This window comes from Giraffa tippelskirchi, chromosome 6, assembly GCF_054371585.1.
Source record: "Giraffa tippelskirchi isolate mGirTip1 chromosome 6, T2T-mGirTip1v1.2.pri, whole genome shotgun sequence".
In the NCBI taxonomy this organism is placed as follows: Eukaryota; Metazoa; Chordata; class Mammalia; order Artiodactyla; family Giraffidae; genus Giraffa; species Giraffa tippelskirchi.
The window spans coordinates 67,146,199-67,163,414 of record NC_137280.1 but is presented as its reverse complement, the minus strand read 5'-3'; the positions used below and the strand labels follow the sequence as shown (position 1 = coordinate 67,163,414).

At 41.9% G+C, this 17,216-nt stretch overlaps 1 protein-coding gene and 1 non-coding gene across 2 annotated transcripts in view; one reads left to right on the top strand and one right to left on the bottom strand.

Annotated features, from left to right (window-relative positions):
- Positions 1 to 17,216, top strand: part of ADCY8 (adenylate cyclase 8) — a 225,441-nt gene that overhangs the window by 60,815 nt on the left and 147,410 nt on the right. The window contains exon 3 of the mRNA XM_081505325.1: positions 15,196 to 15,326. Coding sequence (XP_081361451.1) covers positions 15,196 to 15,326 — 131 coding nt within the window. The remainder of the gene's footprint in view (positions 1 to 15,195; positions 15,327 to 17,216) is intronic.
- Positions 8,074 to 8,146, bottom strand: TRNAE-UUC (transfer RNA glutamic acid (anticodon UUC)). The gene has a single exon. It is a non-coding gene; the product is annotated as a tRNA-Glu (tRNA).

Sequence of the window (17,216 nt, the reverse complement as noted above, 5' to 3'; positions counted from 1 at the left end):
CCCCAGGTTGGGAAGATCCCCTGGAGAAGGGAATAACAACTCACTCCAGTATTCTTGCCTAGAGAATCCATGGACAGAGGAGCCTGGGGGGCTACAGTCCCCCAGGGGTTTGTCCCCTGTGGGGTTGCAAAGAGTTGAGCATGACTGAGTGACCTGAGTGACTGCGAGCACACACACACACACACATACAATATCTAATAAGTTGCAGAGCTGGTATTACAACCTAGACAGTCTTACTCCAGAGCACATATACCAACTATTATGCCATGTGTTTAGTGAAGTCTCCTGGACATGCTACCTCTCTTCACAATCAGTGTATTATCCATCACTGTGCTAAACACTCACTACCTGCCAATGAAGTAGGTACTAAAATGATCTCCAGTATACAAAGGTTTGGAGAAGTTCCTAGTATTCATAAGTGGTTGACCTGGGATTTGAACCCCAGTCTGTCTGGATACAAATCCTATGCACATGACCAGATGCTATACCACCAGAAAGCTGTAGAGGACAGTAGCAGTGTGGTGACTTTTCCAGAGGATGTCTCATGCAGGACCAACCTAAAGGTATCATTCCCATGCTTAAAACCCTTCACTTGCTTTCCTTCATCGTCAGGAAAAAGTCTGTATTCATCAACCTGGCTTATCCAGTGCTTCCCTGTTCTTTGTCTCTCTCCTCCACCCAACCCTTCAACCATAATGCACTTTTGTGCAATAATGATGCTAAGAGCTAACATATTCAATCCTCCCCATCTCAGCCCAGCATCAGTCCAGGTCCCGCCTTTGCTCTCTTGCCCTCTCTTCCTCACTAGAGATTCTCCAACTAATTTTGGCCTTGGCAGTAAGGAGAATGCATTGCCTCATGTTACTGAATATCTAGGGGTAGGTGTACCAATGTCTCACCAAGACTATGGTGTAATCAATGGGAATAAAGAGAGACACTTTGGGGGTATCAAATGAATTAAGTAGGGAAAAGAAATAGTGATTCTACTCAAAGAAGTGTCTAGTGGAGGTTTCCAATGAAACCTCAATGAGAGCTCCTGGTGCCCATGATGGACTCCTGGAAGACTAAGAGTTGTGTAGGGTTTGGGGGAACTTCCCTTTGCTTTTCTCACATGGAGTTTTTATGCTCTCCTTTCTCCTCTTAACTATTCCAAAAGACCCAACTTCATACCAACCTGCCCACTGAGTGCAAGAAACCAATAACAACTGCAAAAGATTATTTTACAAGGTGTGCACTCCTCCCAAACCAGCATTAGGGTTCAGGCACAGCTTGATCCAGGGGCTATTTGGTACACTTGGCTGATTTCCTTTCACTGTTTAGGACTTCGGTTATTAAAATCCAATCAAAATTCCACATGGATCACTTTTTTTTCAGAACCCTCTTCAGAATTTTCATAATGGTAACAAATGTATTAACAATAGTAATCAAGTTAGTACATTATGAAATGTAGACCAAGCCCTGAGTTAGGTGCCAGAAATAAAAGTAAAATCTTTAGATACAATTTTTCAGAATACACTGGAATTTGGTAAGTTTGGCACTTTGCATCTTGTCTTATATGACATGTTTTACATCTTGATACTGGATTACAAGCTTCTTGATCCAGGAAAACTCATATTTCATTCCCCCCCCATAATATCTTACTTGGTATTAGACATTCAGAAAGTAACATTGTATCAAATGAATAAAATTTTGATTGAATTAAGGAGCATTTCCCATGAGGCCCCTTCCCCAAATAGCAAATTGTTGACAAATATCGAAGAATAATTTCCCTTCCCCTCTAGTCAGTTGGGAGGTAGATTCTGCAGAGGTTTTCACATCCCACAGGGGGTGTTCCTGTTGAAGCTTACGCTCCATCAATTCTTCTTTCTTCATTCCCATTGTCCAGAAGAGTGTGGTTTAGCTCACAAACTGGAGACTCATCGTTTGTCTGTTAATCACCAGGATGTAAATACTTCATCTTTACACCTACTGACTCTCCAGCAGCTCAAAGCATTTCATTTTTCTCATCTGCTATCCTGGTATTGCTTTGAAACAGGCAAGTGACAGGTGGTGCCCTGTGCTGACTTTTATCATAATGTCATTAATATTTTATTCATTTTCGGTCTCTCTGTCAACTAGACTGCATGCATGGAAAAGGCAGAAGTGAAGCTTATCCACTGCTCTGCCCAATGCAGAGCACAATGCCTGCCATTAACTCATTCCTTAGTGCATGTTTGCTAAATAACAGCTTGTCAGATGCATGAATGGGTAGTGGATGATACTCCACAATAGATCATACAAAGTGTGAAAAAGATTGTGACGTGAAAGTCAGCCCCAGGTGATCCATTGCACTCATGGAAAAGATAAACCCAGTTACATCAATATGCCCAGGTTCACATCCAGGCACTGCCACTTACTAGTTCTGTGCCCTTGGGACAACTACATAACCTTTCTGTGCCTCAGCTTTCACATCTGTGTAATGGCAGGAAGAAGTGTTTCTACTTCGTGAGTCATGAGAATCAAATGAAATGATTCATGTACAGAGCTTGACATTTCATAAGTGCCCAGTAAGATCTATTGTTCGTAGTAAGGTTGTTGATATAATTGCTACTCTTTCTTAGACACGTGCTTTAATCATTGAACTAATCCATTCCACAGAAAATAAAGTCCCCAGTTTACTAGAGACTGAATTGATTTTAAATAAGTATAGGGAGAAACTGAGATGTTTGGAGTGTGAGAAGTTAAGAAAACTAAAGACAATTGAATTACACCTTATGTTGTAGGGGGTGCCTGCCAATATTTCTCTACAGAAATAATAAAAGGGAGAACTAATGAATGAATGAGTATTGCATGTATTTTTCAGGCAAGTCTGATGGTTATGATATTTCCTGCTTTTCAAATGTTAGTGAGAAATGTTTGATAATTGCTCTTCTTGGGAGCAGAAAAGTGACATGAGCTCAGAATTAAATATCAAAGTGAAAAGTAAATGATTCAACTCTTTAACCACTTGGTTTTATGGGGTCTGAAGACTGGCTTATAGAGACTGTGTGCCCACATCTGGCCCAAGCAGTTTCTATGTTTGTGGAGGTGTGGACGCTCAAGGGCCACCAGCCATACTGCCTCTGCCATGTCACATCCTCCAGCCTTTGATTTGGTTCCTTTTTAGGAGCTCTGGCCTTGACAGTCATGGGTTTTTGAGATACAGCAGAAAGAGGATATGTGTCTTGATGCCGTGCATTAACAGATAAGCTAGCCTTGAACAAATTCTCTTAGCCTCAATTTCTTCACTGGTAAAATCATTTTACTAACTTCTACCTTCAGGATTCCTTTGACTGTTCAGTGGGCAAGTACACGTGAAAGTAATTTTTAACTATACACACACTACGGATGTAAGTTATTCTTTTTTATTATTTTTTAAAATGTCATTGAAGAGGATATGCAAGCTCCTGATAATGATGTCAGCAGGGGGCTCCTTATTTGAATTTTAATCCATCCTTCAACCTCCAAAGTAGCTTTCTGTCCCAATTGCTATTAAAGTATGATGTTCTTGAATAAGAGGCTTCCCTGGTGGCTCAGGGGTAAAAGATCCACCTGCCAATGCAGGAGACTCAGGAGACACAGGTTCGATTCCTGGGTTGGGTAGTTACCCTGGTGGAGGGCATGGCAACCTACTCCAGTATTCTTGCCTGGAGAATCCCATGGACAGAGGATTCTGGTGGGCAACAGTCCATAGGGTCACAGAGTTGGACGCAACTGAGCAACTGAGCACGCACTCACATTCTTGAATAAACATGAAAAGCTCTGCTCTCTATCAAGATAAAACACAAATTCAGTGTTTTTAAAATTTCAGTGAATGAGTGTTATAAAACATCTGTAATAATCTTAAAAAGATACCATAATCATGACAATTGAATTAGAAACTAAGAATTCACTACATCAGAGACAGTATTCAAATAACCTTCTTAAACACATGTGTGGCATAGTTTTAATCAGGTATCTATGGAAACAGCTGCATATTAATACTTGAACTAGGCAATAGTGTGTTTTATTTGTTCACATGCAGCTGCAGGCTCCAAAGTGTTGGCATCTTCCAACATTTATAATAAAGAAAGATGGTTTGCCTGCTCAGAAGCAGACTTTTGGTGACAATGATCAAGTTTAAGCTTTAGGGATCCTCGCTTATAAGGCCATTCTAAGGCCCTACCAGGGGTCCTCTGAAATTTGTAATTGTGATTTGTGATGTTTTTCTTTTTTTTAATGTATTGGGTAAATGTCAGCCATTTTTTTTAAAAAATAATTTTATTCATTTTACTTTTGACTGTTCTGGATCTTTGTTGCTGCACAAACTTTTCTCTAGTTGCAGTGAGTGGGGGCTACTCTATTTGTGGTGTAGTGGCTTCTCATTGCGGTAACTTCTCTTGTTGTGAATTTTGAGCTCTAGGGTGCAAGGGGTTTAGAAGCTGTAGCTCCCAGGCTCTAAAGCACAAGCTCAGTATTTGTGGTGCATGGGCTTAGTTTCTCCAAGGTATGTGGGATCTTCCTGGAACAGGGATGGAACCTGTGTCTCCTGCGTTGGCAAACCATTTCTTGACCACTGAGCCACCAAGGAAGCCCTTGTGATGTCTTTCTTAAGTAGGATCCCTTCAACTTATTGGAGTCTCAGGACCCTCAAGCCTGGATCAGCCCACTTGGAATTGATGGATAATTCTCTCCCCACTGCACCTTCAAGACTGAAGTCTTCACTTTGCAAATACCCAAGTGGTTGCCATCCAAGGACACAGATGCTAGTTTGGAAATGTATGCGCTCTGCCACGTCTGTCCAAATATTCTTGGAAAACAAAACCCAAAAAACAACCAAAAAACACCCCATACCACTTAAAGTCTTTTCCACACGAGGATTTGCAGTTGTCCAAAATGTATATGTTTCTGTAGCCAGTTAATTGAAGCAACATTTGGTAGCTTTTATACCATTGCTTCTCAGCACCTATGATAGCATGTTATTGTAACATATTTTGAAGTGACCATGGTCTAAAAGGAGTTTATCAGAATCGAGGGAAATGTCACTCGGTGTGCTCCAAAGACAAGCCTCTGTGATTTCTGACTTTTTCGGTGTTAGAATTTCACTGGAAAATTTATTTCTCGGACAACTCCTACTGTGTTCACAGGTGGCTTAATCGATGCTGAGACTCAGAAAGACTTGGTTTAAGTTCCAGTTTTGCACCTTATTAACTGCATAAGCTTGGGCAAAGACTATAGCTCCCTTGGTTTTCCTATCTGTTAAATTGGCCATAATCCACCTCCCTTCACAAAATTATTGAGAGACTTATTTGAAATAAATGTCCTGGTGTGACTGAGGGACAGGGACCACCAGACCCTGCTGTCCCACCCCTCCTCTGGGTCACTCCTAGTGTCCCCAGAGGGCCAGGTTCCTGCTTCTCTGATGGCGCTTACTGAAATGAGCCATGAAGTGTTCCTGTATCTGGATTCCCCACCGCTGTGCGTTCTCTGGGGCTGGAGTCTATTCAGCTCCTAGGAACACTTCAGGCATGACCCTGTTTATTGAAGGAAATTGAATTGAATAGTCAAATAGAGGCAAATAGGCACACTCTTTTGGTGTGTAATAGAATATCAGAGTGACATGTGGTGTGTGTCATTTGCAAATATATAGTCAAGAGGACTTCCAGGACAAGGCGTATCTAATTTCTAAAGTCCTGATGAATTTTATTTTTGTTAAAATATGGACCTTTTTTTTAAAAGTCTTTATTGAATCTGTTACAATATTGTTTCTGTTTTACATTGTAGTTTTTTGGCATGTGGCATCTTAGCTCCCCGACTAGGGATCAAACCCACATCTCCTGCATTGGAAGGTGAATTCCTAACCACTGGTCCACCAGAGAAGTCCCCTGATGAATTTTAGAAAGGATTTTTGAGTGTCGATAAAATTATAAAATGCCTTCCTGCCACGGTTAAACAAGAGGGCTTTTCTTACCCCTTGGCCTTGGAGGTGGGTTAAATCCTCTCTTGGGACATGGATGTTTCTTTTCTAAACCTTGGGGACTAGCTTCTCACATGCTGTTAAGAGCGAGGATTAAGGAACCCCTGTTGCCACAGCTCTTAGTTCCAGAGCAGTACCACCTTTTCAGTGCCCCCTTGGCAAAAATATCGACACTGGCCACCTTTCAAACAGCCACAAATCTTGTGAGTAGATGCTATTTCAAATCCTATTATCTCCATAATCATGATTGCCAGAAACAGAAAAACAGAAGTAGATGAAAAATAGCTTCTGTCTAACCTCCAAATTCTAAGTCTTGTAGAAAAGCATCAAATTGTCAAAACCCAAATCAGATCCAGAATTGCAGGATTTGGGAAAATGTAGATACTAACTTTTCAGTCTCTAATTCAGAAAAGGAGGTTTGTGGCCTTTTTACTTTTTTGACTGTAACTCCCAGTTTTAAAAGTCACTTACTGCTCTCTATTCCCCTATGGGCTAAAGATCAGATTAATTTTTTTTTTAATTGGAGTATAATTATTTTTCAATATTGTGTTAGTTTCTGCTGTACAGCAAGGTGAATCAGCTATATGTATACATATACCCCTCCCTCTTGAACCTCTCTCACATCCTCCTCATCCTTCCCTTCTAAGTCATCACAGAGCCCCAAGGTGAGGTGTCTGATTATACAGCAGATTTCTACTAGCTATCTATCTTGTTGTTGTGCAGTCTGACTCTTGGCGACCCCATGGACTTTCCTCTGTCTTCCACAGTCTCTGGGAGTTTGCTCAAATTCATGTCCATTGAGTCAGTGATGCTTATATATGTCATTGCTACTCTCCCAATTGTTCTGGCATTCAAGGGCCATCCCAAGCTGTTTCCAGTGGAATTCTCAAGTCTCAGTTCTGACCAGTGCCTCTTCACCAAGAACCTACCACACTGGTGAACTTTCCACAAGCTTGCCATCTTCCATCTCTTCTCCACATCTTTGCCCATTGCCTGAATGTTTTGCTCTATCTGTCAAGCTCTTTTTTTTTGCTTGTTTGTTTAAGACACTGTAATATTCAGCTGGAATGTCTCATCCTCAATAAAGCTTCTTTGTGAAGAAGGCAGAATGAGATTTAGTACTGCTTTTATACCTGCTTTAGTACTTACTTCCATCTGATGGCTCAGATGGTAAAGGATCTGCAGTGCAGGAGTCCTGGGTTCGACCCCTGGGAGAGGAGAATGGCAACCCACTCCAGTATTCTGGCCGAGAACCTTCCATAGACAGAACAGCCTAGTGGGCTACAGTACATAGGATCACAAAGAGTTGGACACAACTGAGTGACTAACACTTCCTTTCACTTTACACCTGAAAACTCAGATTCAGAGACATTAAGTAACTTGTCCAAGATCAGAAAATTAGTGAGTGCATGCCAAAAAAAAATTTAGTTCTTCCGATTGTGATTTCTGACCTACATATCAACATCTTTTTATTGAAAATAGCATAATGCTTAGTCATGTTACCTGCGTCTGAGAAAAGTACTGAACTTTGTGGGAAAGAGCCTTTTAGCACTCTCTGAAAAGACTTTGAAATCCTCAAGCTTTAAGAAGTGCTTAAAAGAGAGGTTTTCAAGAGAGGCTACTTAGCAGTAGGTTTAGTGCCTAATGTCTTCTGGACTTACAAATGTGTTCTTTATTCTTCACATTTGACTAAATTCCTTTAGGAGAACACAGCAGCTCCCCGAGTGTCATATTGCCTTTGGTTTATCATTGCATTCCCAAAGGGCAAAAGAAAGTGCCTTCCTTTTTATTTCATCATGTTAGAGTGGTTGATACATCAGACTAGACCCTCAGCTAAAGGTTACCATGGATGTGCTGAGCCTCGGTCAGGGTGAGATGGGTGACAAAAGTGTGCATTGCCACATCATGGACGGATCTACAGGTGTCCTATATGCCAAGTTCTCTGCTAAGCAATCGTCTTGGGGGTGAACAGGGGTATTTTATGGCTGACATTGTTTAAAACTGCCAATGAATGGTGATAATAAAAAGCAGAACAACCTTAATTTAATTATTTTATTTATTTATTTTTTGGTTGCTCTGCACAGCTCGTGGGATCGTAGTTCCCTGACCGGGGATTGAACCTGGGCCCTCAGCAGTGAAAGCGCAGAGCCCTAACCACTGGACCACCAGGGAGTTCCCCTGTTATAATGATCACCCCATTAACACTATAATCTTTATCCTGATCCAGAACCATGAGCATGAGCTAGATGTTTGACCCAAGCAGAGCCCCTGAGCAGACATATTGATCTTGAACTCTGCAAGAATTTTCTCAAAAATGGCCAAAGGATAAGGACCAAGAGCTCCCAGTGGCTGAGAAGTCAGAGAGGAGGATGAAGCTGACCTTCAGGAGAAGAAGAGACCCAAGTTTTAGGGAAAGAGTCATTATGGGTCTCTGGTTCTTTTTGTTTCCAAAGTCCAGGTTTTGCCCCTAGATTCCTTAAGACACCAGTATAGTTATGATAAAGCCTGATTTTGCTTTAGCTGTGTCAACTAGGATATCTGTCTCTTTATCACCAAATGAATCAGATAATATAGCCACTTCCTCATTAAGCCTGTGTTGGTTTCTGGAGGTGGAAAAAAACATCCTTTTTGCTCTCAAATGCTTCCCAGTTTAGGGAGGGTGCTGTGCTGTGCTGTGCTAAGTCTCTTCAGTTATGTCCCACTCTTTGCAAACCTATGGACTGTAGCCTGCCAGGCTCCTCTGTCCATGGAATTCTCCAGACAAGAATATTGGAGTGAGTTGCTGTGTCCTTCTCCAGGGGATCTTCCCGACCCAGGGATCGAACATTTCCTGCATTGGCAGGAGGGTGCTTGACCACTAGTGCCACCTGGGGAGTCCTTAGGGAGGGTGACAGACACCCAAATCAGAATTGCAAAATCCTTTTAGCTGAAGTCATCTGGATGGGAGACTGCTTGGTAAATTGAAAAAGTAGGTTGAAATGGGAGCTTATGGGAATTCAATTTAAATATTTTATTTGTAATTTAAACATAGAATAATAAGTTAATTATCTGGTCTCTTAAAATAAGGCCAAGGTATTTTTCAAGCAGAGGTCTATTGTTTCTAACAGAGACCACAGCTACTAGTGCATCAGTCAAAATTTCTAGCTCTTTAAAATGGAGCCACATATTTAAAAGTACTCTCAAAATTATCAGAGTGATTTCTGGATTTTTATCATTTTTCCTACAAATGTGTATGGCTGGCTTGCTGACGTCTAGTTTGGGCGCTGTGTTATAACTACGCAGTATTACCAAGTCTTTCCAAAGTGTTCAGTTCCATTTTTATATAAACAGCATCCCGTATTCTTACTCCATGTTTTTATTTACCATTCATTACCTAACCTCTGCAAAGGCAAGTACCATGTCTGGTTTTGTCTACTGCCTATTCTCCATGCCCAGCCCTGCACCTGTCACATAGCACCTACTCCTTGACATGAGAATAAGTGGATGAATTATAATCTAAGTTTCAAAGGAAAAAGAAATGGGCTTGAATCTTCACTATGCACTTACCAAGTGTGTAACTCTGAACTGCTTCATTTGGCTTAAATTCTTTAAATCTCAACATCTTATATTTATATCAATAAAATGCAATGAAAATAGTAATCTACTGTCAACTAAAAAATAGTCACAACCTGGAAATTGAGAGTTATTTTGTATTTGGTGGGAATTCTCAGGACCTCAAGCCCAGGAGACGGCATCTCAAGTGACCCTGAGAGAACTGTTGCGAGGAGGTGGTGGGGAGGAGTCAGGTTAGATAGAAGTTTGCAGCAAAAGGCAGGTAGTCTGAACATCAAAAGGTTATTGTTAATTAAGGAAAACCAGGTATCTCAAATTAAGGAATTCAGTGCTCTTTTATGTATGGAAAAACGCAAGTGTCTGGGCTCACTGAAATCATTTCTTTCATATGCATCTCAGCTGTCTGGGGCCAGCATCCTGCTTCTTGGTTTTTTTACAACCCTAGGTCCTCATTCACTGTAGGGAGGACGAAGAAACTGGATCACAGGCATCATTCTCCCTTTTGGGTGCTCTCTGGGCTCAAAAATTCACATCTGGAGGCCGGAAATCCCTGATGGCTGTCACATCCTTGTTTACTGATAAGGCAGGAAATACTCCATTTCACACTACTATGGGCTACCCAGGTGGTAAAGGACCCACCTACCAATGCAAGAGATGTAAGAGACATGAGTTCGATTCCTGGGTCAGGAAGAATCCCCTGAAGGAGGGCATGGCAACCCACTCCACTCTTCTTGCCTAGAGAATCCCATGGACGGAGGAGCCTGATGGTCTATGGTACATGGGGTCAAAAAGAGTTGGACACAACTGAAGCAGCTTAGCATGCATGCATGGTTAATGTGAGATTTTGATTAGATACTGAATGCAAAGCACCTGACTTGCTACACAATGAGCGATCACTTTAAAATGAGATATTATTGGGGGACTTCCCTGGTGGGCCAGTGGCTGGGACTCCAAGCTCCCAATGTAGAGTCCCTGGGTTCAATCCTTGTCAGGGAGTTGGATCCCTCACGCTGCAACTAGGAGTTCACACACCTCGACTAGGAGTTTGCCTGCTGCCGCTAAAGATCCCACGTGCTGCAGCTAAGACACAGTGCAACCAAATAAACATTTTTTTTAAAGGATATTATCTATAACCCCAGGATAAGCCTCTCGCCAGAGCCTGGACCTATACTGCAGTTGACCTTGCTTGGCCTGTGGTACAGAGAGTAATGGGAGGTCTCCGGTTTGCAAGGGTCTGAATGGTGAGTTCTTCCCAAAGCCATTCAGAAGCATGGGCGCGTGCAAGCTCAGAAGTACTGCCTGCCTCAGAGGACTGCCCAGCTCTGTTTCTCTTCTCCAGGACAAGCATTTGCATAAAATTGGGATGCTGACTCCCTCATTGTTTTCACCTAGACTTCCCCCTCAGGGTGCACTGTGGCAATAGATGCCCTTGAAGCCATTTTGTTGATGTGAATAGAGCCAGTTAGAGGAGAGGCAAGTCCAGGCAGGAGCCACTGAGGTCCTTGAATCAACCCAGGGTCCCTTTTCATGCAAATGAAAAAGAACTTAGGGAGAGAAAGACTTGCAGAATGTGGGTACAAAGGCTACCCTGGGCCACAGTCTGGCTGCAGGAGAGTCTTGTACATCTGATCTCCAAAGCCAGAAAATCTGATATTCTGCCTCAGTAAGGGAATTGTGTTAAGGGGCAAACTTTCCCATTTTCTTTCAGACTGTGTTTTCAGGGGATTTGAATGCTGTTTCTCCAAATCTGAGGGAAGCGAAAGTGTTGAAAATGGACTTTTATAAGCAGACTCCAGGCAATTTCCCATTGTCTGGAAGAAAATGCCTTACACGGTGGGGAGCTGGGGCAGTTGGCAGTAGCTGGACTAGCCAGAGGCTGGGAAACCTGAGTGCTGGAGAATTTTGCTATTAAAATTTTATATTGAAAATCTCCCATAAAGATGTTGAATTTTATGAAATATATCTTCAGAATTAATGGGGACAATATTATGGTTATTCCCTTTTGATTATTAAAAGATATTTAATGTTAAATTCTTGTGTTTCTGGAATTGTAAAACAAAGCAAACAGACAAAAAATCTATTTCTGTTTGCAAACAAGGTGCATCTACCTCCTAAATAATATCTGTTGTTCTGTTCACCACTGTCCCAGAACTAATAGTCAGAAAAGAACATGAAATGGTTTGGTCAGAAAAAGCTCTGTGTATGATAATTTGTAATAAGTTTAAATTATCCCATTTTTTTAGTCATCTGGGGTCACATTGAAATTAAAATGTTTTCTAAAAATAAAAAAATAAAAGTCTCCCATAAAGCATCTGTGTCATACTTGAAGACTGAATGTGCACTGCTACTTAAAGAATCTATTTAATAATTAATTATCCTGTACCAGGGACTGTGATAGCCATGGAAGGAGATGCAGTCAGGAGCTGAACACAGTCTCTGCCATCTCTCTGTTCACTCATTTGTTTAGGAAATATTTCTTTAGTACCTACAGTTTTGAGGCTCCGAGTGCCCCTCAAAGCCATGATGAGGACCAACTCCCATCCAGCAGCAATTACCTGAACTGGATCACAAGTACCTGGACATTAACAGACAGCGTAATAAGCATGAAATGGACATCAGGCAGGGGCATTTGCAGAAAGCAGGCTTCTCAGCCTCACAATGGGACAGCTTTCCCAAGAGGAAAAACCTCATCATGTAAAGCTCTATGGACACTTCATTGATAAAGCCCTTCACATGAGAGCAGGGTTAAATAGAGCAAAGAGGAAGCAGTAGGGAATTAACTCCAGGACCCGCACGTATTTTATGTCATTGAATTTTCATTGCAACCTTGTTAAGTAGGTGATACTATTACCATTTGCCAAATCAGGGAACTAAGTCTCAGAGAAAGGATGTAGTTCACTTAATGCTACCTTACTATTGAGAGATGGAGGCAGGATCTGAACTCCAGTGAGACTCAGAACTTGGGGCTTTTCCCATCTCACCAAGAATTCCATCCGGGAAAAACGTGGTAAGGGATTGAGTCCTGGCATTGACACATGGTAACTGTTCAGATCATGCAAACGATTTGATTTGATTCAGTCTATCGGTCATGTGAAGCTAATTATTTGTGCCTGCTTCTTTGCAGGGTTTTGTGAGGAACAAACGAAAGAATGAATGGTGAAAATGCTTAGGATCCATAAATATCTATGAAGATATGAGAAACTATGATGATTAAAATGCACTTGTCTTAGGGGAAGGGGTTGGAGGAGGCATGGAGTGGGTGGTTGGTTTCAGCAGATGTAAGCTGTTATATGTAGAATGGATAAACAACCAGGTCCTACTGTTTGGACAGAGAACTATATTCAATATCCTATGATAAACCATAATGGAAAAGAATATTTACAAAGAATGTATACATATGTGTATGTGTGTGTAACTGAATCATTTTGCTGTACAGCAGAAATTAATGCACAATTAGCATTGTCAATCAACTATACTTAAATTCTGAAAATTAAGAATAATAATAAAATGTATCTATCTTAAACTCATTTCCATACTAGAGCAAATTATAGAAAAAGAAAGAAGCAGATTCTTGCTTAGTTCCCACAGCACAAGATCTTTTTAGGATTTAGTTCATGTTGCTAGTTAATAGGTTATTTTGTTTTTATCTACCATGTTGATCACATGGAAGAATATTTTTCTGACAAGTGTTGGGTTCCTACTTTCAGGCTGTATGCGTCTGGTTTCCTTTCCTCTGGATGAAGCGTTGATGTCTTCTGAGCCTGATTCCTTTCCCGTGTTCCCCGTTTCAGTGAATGTAGCACATCCACCCCATTAACCAAACTCAAAAACCTAGCTATCACCATGGTTACACCTTCTTTCTCTCCTGCCATCCCCCGGTTGCCAGTCCTATAGACCGTATCCCCCCATCACCTCTCACCTGGTCTCCCTGCCTGCACCCTTAGCCCTTTCTCACAATTCATTCTCCAAACCACAGCCAAGAATGTTCTTTTAAAATATCAATCAGCTTAAGTCACTCCTCTGCTTAGGATCATGCAGTGGCTTCTGGTTTTAGTTGGAATTAAATGCTAACATCTTAGGCAGGCCTAACACATTTACCTATACCTCCAACCTCACTGCTTATCACCCCACTCCTCTCTTACCACTCTGCAGCCACACTATTGCTCTCCATTTCCTCAGGACATTTGCACTCGCTGTTTCCTCTTCCTGGGGCTCTCTTCTTACACTACACAAGGCTGGCTCATTCCAAACTTTCAAAAATTCATTTATGTATCAGTTCCTCAGGAAGGTCATTCCTAACCCCCAATTTGGACCATGTCATCAACCATCATAATCTCTGATCATGACCTGTTCTTCTTGGCATTTGTTATACATAAACGTGTGTGGGCATGTTTGGGTGTGTTGTATTCAATGTCTGTATCCCCTTTTAGACTGTAAGCTCCACAGCAGTAGGGCTCTCATCCATTTGGTTCACCGCCATCTACAAACACTCAGCACGGTGCCCAGAAAATAACAAGTACTCAGCAGACATTTGTCATGTTCCTAAAATGGTAGAAAATCAACAGTTCCTCAAGAAGTTCAGCCAAGAGCCCCATGACTTCTACACGCTCCATCCACCCTTCTGAGACCCAGTGGTCAGTCTAAGAAGACTGTCCCTGGTTGACTGGAAAAAAAATTGCACAACCTAAAAGTTGATAGTTATTGTTAGGTAGTTAGAATAGGAAAAAGGAGTCCAGAATGGCGGTGGCTAAAAGACAAGGAAGGGAAAAGACTGCGAAAATAGAACAAAGGAAGGTCCAAGGACCAGAGTGAGGACCTCAGGTAGAAAAAACAGCACTCCTGGCTAGCCCAATTTACATAGGGCAGGCCCAGGGGGAAGAAAAAAAGCTAAAAAGAGGAGCCAAAGGGCCGGGGGTCTCTCTCTCTCCCACGCGCGGGCGCCCACACACACGCACTCTCTCTGTCTCTCTTTCTCTCTTCTCTTCGCGTCTTTTGGGTCAGCATTCCCTCATGCCTCGAGGATGTATTTTCCTTTTATTTTCTAAATAAAACTGAGCTATAACACGGAGCTGTAACACTGTCCAAGAGCTGTGACATGCCAAGGGTTTTAAGTCCGTCGCTTCAAATTTTTGTTGTGATGAGACAGAACTGAGGAAATTTACCCACTCCCCTAACAGTCATGTTTTATTCAGCAGACTTTCTGAGGATTTCAAGCCTGGAACACAGCATCTCAGATATGCTGAGAAAAGCCAGGATATATAAGAGTTTTTGCAACAAGAGACCGGGTAGTTGGAACATCAAAGGATTACAGTTAACAAAAGAAAATCAAACATCTCTCTTTAAGGAATTTGGCGCTTTTCTATGTAAGGGAAGATACAAGCATGTGGGCTCATTGAAATCATGCTTTTGATATGCAGCTCCGCTCTCTGGGGCCAGTATCATGTGTTTCCTCATCGTGAGTTTCCTCAGGGTGCGTGGTCCAGGGTTGCTGCAGCCACTTGACTGCTAGATGGGCTTGGCAGTGGGCAGTGCCTTGGTCTCCATCCTGAGTTCCCTCAGGGCTCACCATCAAGGCAGCTGTAATCTCATGGCTTGATAGCTCTAATGTCCTTTGTTTACTGATACAGCAGCAATACTTTAGTTCTCACCCTTGTGTTGGTTTGTCCTAGGAGCGACTTGTGCTGTCTGTGCTTCCTCGTTTTGTCGTCCTGGAGATGATCAATGACATGACCAACGTGGAAGATGAGCACCTACAGCATCAATTCCACCGGATCTACATCCATCGCTACGAGAATGTCAGGTGAGCAACAAGACCCCCACCTAGGTCTCTGCCCTGGCTGCTCTCACCTCACCACCATGATTTCTGTCTGCCTAAATGTCAGCGCCTTTCTTCATGTGATTGATTAACTCATTAACTAGTGATTATTCATCAGAGAGTTTTACACTTCCAAATTGAGGCTCCAGAAGAATGTCAGAGAAATGCAGTTATATTTGCTAATCAACCTCTTGCCTGACTCCCCTGCAGCAGGCTTGCCTGTCTTTACATTTTGAATAGGAAAGACAAGAGTTTTTTATACTTTTATGGGAAAAAATGATTCCAGAATATGATCTGGAGGCTTCAGGTGCGATTACATACATCTTTTCTTTATATTTCTTATGCATGCTAAGTCACTTCGTCGTGTAGATTCCTATCTATGCCCAAACTTGTCTGGAACAAGCCCATCTTCCTTGGCAGACAAGGGTCAAGTTGTGAGGGGCTGTGAACGTCCCATTCAGGGCTCCCTTCTGAGCAGAGCTGTAGTCCTGGTTCCACCTCATCCGTGCTCATCACCGCTGTTTCTAACTCTGTCGAACTTACGAGATACACAAAAGTATTAGAACCTCCCACACACCAAGCAAGGCACTGAGCATGTTCCCATAGGCTGTTTTATAACAACAAAAAGTGAGTCTTTTGATTCCCCATTCAGATCAGCATGCTGAGGCTTCATCAGGTCAGGGGGCTTCCCTAATGCACAAAGCTCTTGCTGAGCGGCCTACAGAGGTTTGGTTGTTTAGTCACTAAGTTGTGTCCGACTCTTTGCAACCCAATGGACTGTAGCCCACCAGGCTCCTCTGTTCATGGGATTCTCCAGGCAAGAATACTGGAGTGGGTAGCCATTCTCTTCTCCAGGGGATCTTCCCCACCAAGGGATCAAACTTGGGTCTCCCACATTGCAGGCGGATTCTTTACCATCTATGCCACCAGGGAAGTCTCATAAGTGTCTTTAAAACAATACAAAAAAGAATTACAGCTTATATTTGTTTTGCAAATATATTTTTGGCCACCCACTCATCCATCCAACCACCCAACCATCTATTATTGCTTCACCCATCCATCCATCCATCCATCCATCCATCAGTGCCTCCTCTGTACCAGACGATAAGGTATTTAGTGAAAATCAGAGGGGCGGGGAGGGGGGATCTCCTTAATGAGGCAGTGAAAAGCTGAAAGTGTTAGTAGCTCAGTCATGTCTGACTCTTTGCAACCTCATGGACATGAACCCCAGAATTCTCTGACCATGGAATTGTCCAGGCAAGAATACTGGAGTGCCCTCCCAAAGGAATGGCTACCATTCCCTTCTCCAGGGGATGTTCCCAACCCAGAGATCAAAACAGTATCTATTGCATCACAGGTGGATTTTTTACTGTTGGAGCCACCAGGGAAGCCCTTTAATGAGGCAGACCAGTTTAGAATTCCAGTTCTCCCTCTTCCTTGTGTATGACTGTGGGCAATTTACATACCTGCATCTCAGGATCTTTCTCTGTAAACTGGGCATTTTAATAGCCACCTTACATTGATTTATACAGATTATGTGAGTGAAGATATATACAAAGCGAAGGATGGGTATAAGCATATCATAGAGCATTAAGCATATTGTAGATTGTTTCAGACATTTTCATGGTTACAAGTGAAAAAGAATCCAACCTTGCTGAAGTCCATGAGCTGAAAAATTTGTAAAACAGCATCACTTGTAAATGTGGAGCAGCATTTGTTGGTTTTGAGATCTTAATTTTTTATAACTCAAAATAAGAAAAAAATAGTTTCTCTTTTCCTTGGTTCATACAAAGTTTACTTACAGACATATTGATGAAAATTTTGTATAGGATATTTAATATCTTAGTAATATTTTACAATTTAGAATTCTTAAAC